The sequence below is a fragment of the Delphinus delphis genome, chromosome 6 (genome assembly GCF_949987515.2).
Source record: "Delphinus delphis chromosome 6, mDelDel1.2, whole genome shotgun sequence".
NCBI classification, from domain to species: Eukaryota; Metazoa; Chordata; class Mammalia; order Artiodactyla; family Delphinidae; genus Delphinus; species Delphinus delphis.
Genome location: NC_082688.1, coordinates 23,114,245 through 23,124,520, shown reverse-complemented (window position 1 = coordinate 23,124,520; position 10,276 = coordinate 23,114,245). Strand labels below are relative to the sequence as shown.

At 47.7% G+C, this 10,276-nt stretch overlaps 1 protein-coding gene across 1 annotated transcript; it reads right to left on the bottom strand.

Moving 5' to 3' along the window:
- Positions 1-229: 229 nt before the first annotated feature.
- C6H9orf152 (chromosome 6 C9orf152 homolog) lies at positions 230-6,147 on the bottom strand. The gene is made up of 2 exons (XM_060014345.1): positions 5,955-6,147; positions 230-2,332 (listed from the first exon to the last, which is right to left on the bottom strand). Exons 1-2 carry the CDS (start codon positions 6,145-6,147, stop codon positions 1,821-1,823), a joined length of 705 nt encoding a protein of 234 aa, XP_059870328.1. The 3' UTR covers positions 230-1,820.
- Positions 6,148-10,276: the final 4,129 nt, after the last annotated feature.

The following is a 10,276-nucleotide window of genomic DNA, read 5'->3' as shown; positions in this document are numbered from 1 at the left end:
AAATCCCTTAATGGCTACTTACTGTATTCAAAATAAAATCTATTTTGTACTATGACCTGGCCCCTCTCTACCTGTGTTAGCCATCAGTTCTGCTCATCCATATTTCCATTCCTTCTCTCCTTGTGGGCACATGAAATGAATGCACTTCCTCATACCCTTGAAGTGGAGATATGCCCGTGTTACTTGCTTTGGACAATGAAACATAAGCAAAGTGATTTGAGAGCCAGGATGTGACTTTTAATGCACTTTCTTCTGCTACAGTGATTAGGGAAACCAGTATTGATATGGTGGTGCCACAAGATTGAAGCAGCTTGAATTGTTAGTAACAATGTAGGAGAGCTGCCCTGGAAGTTTGCCCAAATCCACAGTGGAATTTTCACGAGTGGGGAAAAAAAAAGCTGCTGTGTGAGGTTTGGGAGTTGTTTGTTACTCAGCAAAACATAGCCTATCCTGATTGATACACTGTAGAAAGAGGAGTTACTTCTGGGAAGCCTCTTTAAAACAAAAGCAAAGGAAAAGTTTTTTCAGAAAATTTCCTTGTTTTTCATTAGACTATTAAAAAAATTAACAACTGGCTCTTATTAATTATTCACAAAAGGAATCACAGTGAATCCCCAAATTGGAGGGAATTTCGGGGATGGCCCAAGGAGAAGGCACATACATATTTTGACAGGAAATGACACTCCTAGGTAACATCTCTCGATGTGGGTGGGCAAGACTGGATCACCATGGGAACAAAAGGACGATGTGGGTAAAACTTTAGAGAGAGAGAATCTGGCATGAGGAAAAGTCACTTTAGGTGTGTTTATTAAAGTTAAACATTAACCAGGTAAGATAATTTCTTCCCCACCACCCAAGTAATACCTGCTTCACTTTGTCTTTGGTTTAAAATATACCAGGAAGGATCTGAATGATTCAAATTTGGCTGAAAACGGAGCAACTTTTGAGGAACACATACTTTCCAAGCAGGAACATTTCTTTATCTTCTTCTTTCAGGCTTCATTACTATATATCTTCAATGATGGGCAGTGTTTAATTTGGAGAGAGAGATTGAAGAAGGGAAGAAGAGAGCAAATAGGAAAAGAGGGAGGGAGGGAGGGAGGGAGGAAGGAAGGAAGGAAGGAAAGGACGGAGAGAGAAGAATGAAAGGAAATAAACCTATAATGAGACTGGAATGTGCAGTCTCAATGAGAGGGGAGAGATGACCAACCCCTCCTAAAGACACTTACACAGAACAGTAGGTGTCATTGTTTTGACCCTTTTTACCCAGGGTGACCATACTTTGGGAGGCTCAAGCTAAAATGGTGTGGTCACTACCAATGAATGTAGAGACTTGTGAGCTGGTCTCCAGGCATAGCGACCAGAAAAAGGAAATTCTCAGAGCCCCTCTCTTCTCCAGAACATGTGAGAAATCCTCAGAAGTTACTGAAAACAAGATGGCCCACGCCTGTCGACTCTAGGGCACTGCAAAGGCATCCCCTGGCTAGGGTCTCTGTCTTACGTTTCAAAATTCTCTAGTTCTAAGGACTGAGTCGATGTCCATAGCAATGTCTTCTTATATAAGCAGAATGGGGCTGCACTGATCAGACAGCACTCTTTCATCCTGAGCTGTGAGCAGTCTGGTCTGGGCAACCTCTCTTTTTTTTTTTTTTTTGAAGGACAAGTCTACGTGCCCACTGCAAAGTTCACGTCCCACCATCCCGACGATGGATGTAGTCCAGTTCTGCTCCCAGCTAGAGGCCCTAGCTGTGCCTCTGCCTCCTAAGTTCTTAGGTGAGGCCATAGGTGGCCTCAAGGTTGAGACCTTTGGGTGGAAACCTTCAGGCTGGGCCATATAAGCCCAGGTTCCGGGCCGCCTGGGAGATCCTGGGAGTTTTCCTCTGGGGAAATGGATAGTGAGCTGGTCTTCCAGACCTGTGTGGCTTCTTTATGGGAGGAGGGCCCTGAGCGCCAATGTTTAAGCCAGATCCCACTGCCTTTGTTTGGGTATCGCCCACTTGACACTCATGCTGGGCTGCCTCTGGGATCGTGCTTCCTTGCTGAGTCATCTGAGTGTCTTCAGACAAGCCTGGGAGCCTTTGCTCAGCCCCCATGAACTTGTCCTTGTGCTTTACTTGATGACTGGTTTCCTGGTGGAAGGTTTGGACCAAGCGGTGCATCTCTAGGTGCGTGTGCCACGGGGACTCGGGGGCCTGGAAACAGCCTCTGTCAGCCTCCTCCAGCGTCTCCTCTGCCTCAGGATCCGCCTCTTCTAGGGACAGTGAATGCCTTCTCTCCTTGTTAATCCAAACAGCACTGACCACGGCCTCAGCAGGAGCAGGCATGTTCCCTCCTGAGAAAACAAGGCACCAGCAGGGTCACCACTGCAAAGTACATGGGTGGCTCTCATTTTGGGGGTCTCAGAGCTTTCAAGCTGAAGGAAGGACATGCCAAATACATCAGGAGGCCAGGTACCCAACACACTGCATTATCTCTAACACACACACATACACACACACACACATTCATGCACAATTATTCATTTATTCAACAAATATTTATTAGGCCCTTATAATGTGCCAGGCATTATTTATTCTAGGTCTTGGGAATACAGTAACGAACACTGAGACAAAATCTACCTCTTCATGATGTGGTCTAGTGGAGTAGAAAAAGAATAAGCAAATAAACATACTATAATAAAGTTGCTGGTGGTAATCAATGCTATGGAAAAAAACATTCGAGTGTGATAGGAGACTTTAGATTTTGACTGCAGTGAGGGAGTGAACCCCAGGAAGAACTAGGGAACTCGCATTTCAGACTAAAAGAATAACGGGGACCAAGGGCACAACATGTGTTCACCCACATTGTGATTCACATATACTGGCCAGTGGAAAGGGTTATTCTTAACTTACAGGGTTTTGTGTTGTGGGATTCTGATAACGGGTTTAGCACCCAAAGCAGAGGAGAGGGGAACTGTGTTTTGAGGCAGTTCCTTTTGGAGGACTGGTCTTTATCTTTCTGAACCATAGCCACTGTTCTGGGAACATGTTTGCCGCACCTACTGCTTCCCTGAACTGGCTTCAGGGATGAGAAGGCAGACCGATGTCTTTCTTCCTTCTCAGGGACATCTTTTTGCCACCTTGTGGAACATGATAGTTTCTTGTCAACTCTTGGTGGCATTGAGGGTTAGAGAAATGACTGAAAGGCATTTTCCTATAGAAAGGAGACCTGTGGCCAGCCTGGAATTCCCTCTGAAATGCAGTGAAGCTCCCTTGAGCATTCTGACGTTTGTCCCTGCTGGAGGCCCCTAGGTGACAGAGTACATGGTGTGAGTGGAGAGATGGTGTTGAAGGAATAAAGCCAGAAGGAAGCCCTTGAACTCTAGTGCTAGGAATCCAGAACACCTGCCACTGCGTCTCTAGAACCTAAATTCATTCCATAACACTAAGGATGAAGAAAGCTAATTCCAGAGGGCTTCCTTCCATTAATCAGCTCCCAGAGCACGTGCCCTTCCAGATACAACCCAGTGTCTTAAGACACTGAGATCTAGTTTTAGTGGGAGCCAATCTTAATGGCCACTCTGTCTTCCTGAGTCTCTGCTATGCTGGACACGGAGGATCCCTAAACTCCCTCTACTTGCTTGGCTTCAAGGCATTAATATCTCCTGGTTTTCTCCTATCATTTAAGAAAAATGAACTGTGGTAAGACACACAACATACAACTTACCGTCTTAGCCATTTTGAAGTGTACAGTTCAATAGTGTTAAGTCCATTCACATTGTCACGCAACCGATCTCCAGAACTTTTTCATCTTTTTCAAACTGACACTATACCCGTTAAACAACAACTCTTCATCTCCCCCACCCTGGCAAGCACCGTTCTACTTTCTGTCTCTGAATCTGACTACTCCAGGTACCTCATATGAGGAGATCATTACAGCACTTGTCTTTTTGTAACTGGCTTATTTCACTTAGCATATGTCCTCAAGGTTCATGTAGGTTCATCCAAGAGTCAGCATGTGTGAATTCCCTTTTTCGGGCTAATATTCGTCTGCTACCATTTTGACTGCTATCTTCCCTGACTTTTCCTCTGCTTGTCCCTTCAGTATTTGAGTATTGTAGAACTCTAATGGTCATCCCAGCCTCTTATCAATTTACACATTGGTCCTCCACAATTTCATCCGTGCCCATGGCTTCAACTACTACCAATATGCTGATGACCCCCAATCTATATCTCCAGCCCACATTTCTCTCCTGAGATCCAGGCTGGTTGGAAGTTTTACAAACAACTCCCTCAAATGCAGCATATTCACAAACAAATTCATCTTTTCCTAATCAGAAATCTTTTTCTCCTATATTCTCTATCTCAGTGAATGGTACCACCATCCAGCCTGTGGCTAATGTGCAGGCAAAATCGCTTTTTTGCCCCCTCCCCCAGCATCATTTTCACCTCAATTTTGTAATCTTACTCTGATTTCTCCCTGGAGAACCACCTTATTCCTCACACCCAGTCCAAGTGCTTCAAGTGTCCTTCTCACTCAGACTGGTGTGACGTAACGATCTGGTCCTCAGCCAATTAGCACAGAAAGCCCTAAGGAGCTTTATACGTATGAATTTATTTAGTTCCCATTCCCAGCTGAAAGGCGAGGAAGCTGAGTGACAGAGTAACGTACATGACTTGTTCAAATCTGCACAGAGCTACTCAGTGGCAGAGCTGGGACTCAGGTTCAGGCCCTTCTCCAGAGACCAAGTACAGGAACACTCCATCAGACAGCACACTACTTCTCACAGTTAGAGCAACAATGTGGGCTTGCAAACTGCTAGAAATGCCCTGAAAGACTCTGACTGAGCCTGCGGGTGAGCAGTCTTCCCCGGGGAAGCAGAGCCTGAGCACTCCCCCTCGCATTACCCTGTTGTAACTCATGATGTAACTCATGTCCATGACGCAACTCATCAAGTGGTGACCACGGAGGAGGGAGGTTTGAGTTCTAGGAGGCAGGAGAAAGGGGCAGCGGGGAGGGGTGGGGCAGGGGTGGTCAATTCTACGGGGCGTGCTGAGTTTGAGGTGTCTTTGGGGACATACCCATCACATGTATGGGTGCGTCTGAACCACAGGTGTGTTAAATCTGCGTTCATTCGATACAAGTTTAATTAATGCTCGCTGAGTAACTGAATGAGTGAATACCCTTGAGGATGGAATAGGGCTTTAGGAAACTCCCAGCTTCTGCCCTGCAGAGAGAGGGGGCTATTCGGCTGAACCAGTTCAGTTCAAATGGACCCCACTCACTGGCAACAGCCCAAGTTGTGAGAGGTGGGTGCCTTTACCCCAAGGCAGTGCCCTTCCTGTCCCAGACAGTGAGGACCCTCTGGCCCCTGGTTCCTTCCCAGACTTGCCGAGAGTGGGGTGGGCTGCTCGGTGAGTCCTGAACTGTATAAACAGCCACAGAAGTTCCCAGAGCACAGCCCTGACCTTTCAGGGGGTCTTCCTACCTCTCTTGACTTGCCCTCTCGGTTAGAGGATGAAGGGCCGGGACTCGACCATCGCTTGCTTTCTGAGCCCTGTGCTCCTAACTTCCTCCTGGAATAAGTCTGAGTTCCCAGAGGGAGGAGGCTGCTCCCCTGGAGGCGGGGCTTCTGTGTCTTAAGCCCCCTCCCCAGCTGCTGTTTGAGGGGGTGCAGAGCTCGCTCCGGGAGCCTGGGTGCCTCCTGGGTCCCTGAGCCCTGCGTTTCCTCTGGCCAGCGCTCAAGCTGTTGGGAACATCACGTGTCCTCTCTCCCCGGCAGCGCGCTGCCTGCCGGCTGCCGGCTTGAGGCCCCAGCGGAACGGCCCTGCACAGGCCAGCCCGCCTCCCTGCCCTTCCCCACCAGGAGGCCAGCAGAGCCCTGGCCCTGCGCTGCCCACGGCTCAGCCACCCATTCTGCCCACAGCCAGGCCCTCGTGCCCTTCCCTTCTGCCCCCAGCACCTGCCCAGCCTACCTTTCGGGAGCACCACCACGTGGGCCTGGGCCTTCTGTTGCCGTCTCAGGCCTGCATACTGCGCTCGCAGGAGCTGCATGCTGAGCAGGGGCCCTTTCCCTGGGGCCTGAGTCCCAGAGCCGTCGGCCATGAAGGGAGACCCCAGCTGCCAGAAGTGGGGCAGGGTAGGGCATGGGCAGGGCAACCCCTTCATCCGGTTCCGGGAGCAAAGCAAACACTGATGGGCAGGGCTGGTGGGGGAGGTGGTAGGGCTCAGGGAGAGGAGGGGGGAGAGGGAAGTGAGGAGAAAGGTGGAAAGATCTGGAGAAGAGCAAGGGAGGGAGAGCCAGAAATTGGGGGAAGGAGAAGGGTGGGAGTGGGCGGGAAGGAGAAGGAAAAGTTGGAGGGGGAGGAGGGAAGGAAGGGGTGCAAAGAGGGGATTAAGAATGGAGGAAGGAGGTGATAGCTGCGGGGGATGAATGGGGGGAGAGAAGAGTGAGCACGGGGTGGGGGGCAGCAGGAGGGGGGAGGGGGCAGGGAGGGAGTGAAAGTGAGAAATTGATGGGCAGGGAGTGAGGGGAGGAGCCGGGGACAGAGAGAAGGACAAGCAGAGCTGCTTGGAGCCTTTTGGGGTCCAAGGAGTATCCTATTCCAGGTCCTTCACTGCTTGATCCGAAAGTGTAGAATACGATTCCAGGAGCTACAGTGAAGCCTCCTGTTTCCTGGCAGAGCTGGAGCTAGTGCTGGGGGATGCCAAGTGCCCGCCTTGGTTCACACCCCTTGGAGCTAGTGCTGGGGGATGCCAAGTGCCCGCCTTGGTTCACACCCCTTGGAGCTAGTGCTGGGGGATGCCAAGTGCCCGCCTTGGTTCACACCCCTTGGAACTGGAACAGGATGTTTGTCAGCAAACCTGCCTGTTCGGTTGGCAGTTAGAAAAGGAGCTGGAGCCTCAGGAATATGCACCAGCATCCGGGCAGAGGGAGACCCAGTAGCAAAGGTACCCCTGAGACCTCCACTCACCGCCCAGTGTGCAACTCAGGAGAAAGCCCAGCCCCAAAGTCACTGCGGGGACAGAGCCAGGGGAGCCCTGGCCTCTAGCCAGCCCCACCTCTTTGACATTTGACGTAGGCTCTGTGGTCTCAGCATTTCCCAACCAGTTAAGTTGGTGTTTATCTTACCCACAGCTACATGCACTCTCCCCCTCTGCTTGCTAGCCCCACCATGTCTATAACCGCTTTGAATCCTAAACCCTCTCTCTTACACCAGCTTCAGCCTATCCTGGCTCCATTTGGCGGATTAAGTTTTCTATCTTCTCCTAACATAATTACCCAAAATATCTACAGAGGCAGTGGAAACAGTAGTAGCTGAATTTAGGAGACATCTTGGAGAATAACGGGATGGTATTTAGCCATAGGACACTGGATGAGAGATGGAGGGTGAAAGTCTGTTGGGTGTTATACGCCATATACATATATGCTATATACTTTGTTGGGTGGTATGTACTGCTGTAATGAGGTACCGCAAATTGGTTGGCTTAAACAACAGAAATTCATTGTCTTAGAGTTCTGAAGGCTGCAAGTCCAAGGTCAAGGTGTCAGCAAGGTTGGTTCCTTCTGGGCATTGCAGAGGGAATCTGTTCCGTGCCTCTCACTTTTCTTGTGGTTTGCGAGCAACCTTTGGCTTTCCCTGGTTTGTAAAAGCATCACCTGATCTTTGCCTTTATATTCACATGGTGTTCTCCCTGTGTGCATGTCTCTGTGCCCAAATTTCCCCTTTTTATAAGGACACTAGTCATATTGGATTAGGATCCACTCTAATGACTTCATCTTAAGTCAACTATTTATATCTGCAATGATCCTATTTCCAAACAAGGTCACATATGAGGTACTAGGTTTAGGACTTCAACATATGGATTTGGGCGGGGGGACACAATTTAACCCATATCAGGTAGGGAAATGGTAGTTCCAGTCACAGAGATGGCACAGGAGAGAAGATTGGGGCAAGGGAGAGGAGGAGGGATTTATTTTAGATGTTATGTTTGAGGTACCTATGATTGTTGGGTCATCAGGAGGGAGTTAGAAGCTTGGTAGAGAGAGGCAGATGTCATTGTTTGTGAAAATGATACAGTTCATTATTGGAAAAGTTTTATCATTAGATAGTCACGCATATAGAGAATTGAGAGATGGTCCAAAGTTGCTTTCTTTTCCCTTTTCAGTCCCCACTAGCTTGTTCAAGTTCATGTTTAATGGGCAGAAGAGTGGTCTCCTCCATGCACTTCTACTTTCTTCTTTCTCCTTTCTTGTCCCAGCATCTAACTTCTTCCTCTTGGCATCTGGTCCATCATTATGTTCTAACTACTGAGAGAGGGGATGAATGGTCTAGGCTAGTGGGGATTCTACAAGACTACTTTTTAACATAACTTCTGTGCCACTATTTAAAAAAAAAAAAAAAGACTCTCTTTCCCCCACCTCCTCAAGACCTCTGCAGTTATCCTGGCTTGGGTTGGGTAGGGCTCCATTAGTGGGAGGGTATATACTCCAGGAAGAGGGTTATGAAGGTGAAAATGTTCACCCTACTGTATAAGAATTGAAGTCTTCAGTCCATATGTGTCAGCTGAAGTCTTAGAATTGAATGAAATTTCCAATTTAGGAGGATATTTCAAGATACCAAGCTCTAGGAAGACCAATATTTAAGGGGCAGGCAGAAGTAAGAAGGTAATGTTGAAAACAGATGAAGTGAAATCAAAATGATAGGAGGAGAAACAGTGAAGAGGGGCATCCCAGACTGTAAGGAAGGAAAGAAATGTCGCAGAAGAGCCAGACTGGCCAAAAGGGGGAGACAGAATCTCTTGATTACCTTCCTGCCCTATAGAATGGTATCTGAGAAATATACACAAAAGACTGGTTCTCAATCTGGCCACACATTCAGACCACCTTGGGAGTTTTATTTATTATTTTTTAATTAATTATTTTTTGGGCTGTGTTGGGTTTTCGTTGCTCGGTGTGGGCTTTCTCTACTTGCGGCAAGTGGGGGCTACTCTTCGTTGCAGTGCGTGGGCTTCTCATTGCGGTGGCTTCTCTTGTTGTAGCGCATGGGCTCTAGGCGTGTAGGCTTCAGTAGTTGTGGCATGCAGGCTCAGTAGTTGTGGCTTGCGGGCTCAAGAGCGCAGGCTCAGTAGTTGTGGTGCACAGGCTTAGTTGCTCTGTGACCTGTGGGATCTTCCCGGACCAGAGCTCGAACCCGTGTCCCCTGCATTGGCCCGTGGATTCTTAACCACTGCACCACCAGGGAAGTCCCACCTTGGGAGTTTTAAAAGAAACACCCATGCTTGAGTACCTCCCCTAAATATTCTGAGTCACGTAGTCTGGGGTGGTATCTGGAGATTGGTATGTGTCTAACGTTCTCCACTGCTCTAGAGAGCCAGCTGCCCAGATTTCTGAGTCCCTGGGTCTCTGGTTGAGAGATAAATGGTGGGAAATAGCCCGAGCTTCTTCATCCTTTTTTTTTTTTTTTATCAGAGAGCCTCTCTAGCATGAGCTGAAGACAATAGGGACCCCTCCATTCTAGTCCAGTTGCATCTGCCATCAAATTGGACTCAATTTCTACTATATTTGGCATTTCTTTATCAGTCTTCATCTTTTAATATTGATAGTTATCCCGCTCTATGGTTGTATCTTTGTAGGTATTCCGATGAGAATCAGGACAGGCTACCAACTGCTGGTTGCCTGACTTTTGGAAGCTTAAATTCCTTCTTTAATTCATATGGTTCCTCTCTCTCTTTTAATACCCAAATCTTTAATCTATTTGGAATTGATTTTAGTGTGAGAGTTTCAGATAAAGCATGAATCTAGCTATTTTTCCTCCAAATAATTGTCCAGTTGCACAGTAGCACTTATTGAATAAACTTCCCTTTCCTTATGTTGCAATTACAGTAATAATAGTGTAAGAAAACATTGGCAATGGTATCCCATTCCAGAGAGTCTTCTGAAATAAATGAAAAATGTTATTGAGCTGGAGCCCTTCCTGAAAAATGATGACGGCTACCACTGAAAGGACATGCTTTATTATTCGGGAGCACTCACCAGGGAAGCAAGGAATAAGCTTGCTCAGGGTTCCAGACACCAGAAAGGGATGAGATGCCCTGTTATTTGAAGAAATATTTTCTTTTTTCCGTATGGTTTAAACTGTACTGAACCTGAAAATGAAAGTCTGTGTTGAGAGATAAGCATGTGTTTAATCTAACAGGGTCAGTAAAGAAAGGAACCACTTTCCCTGCAGCTCTCATGGGAGCTTATAGTAAAGGAAATTAGACCTAGAGGATCCAAGTCCACTCCTGTTCAAGG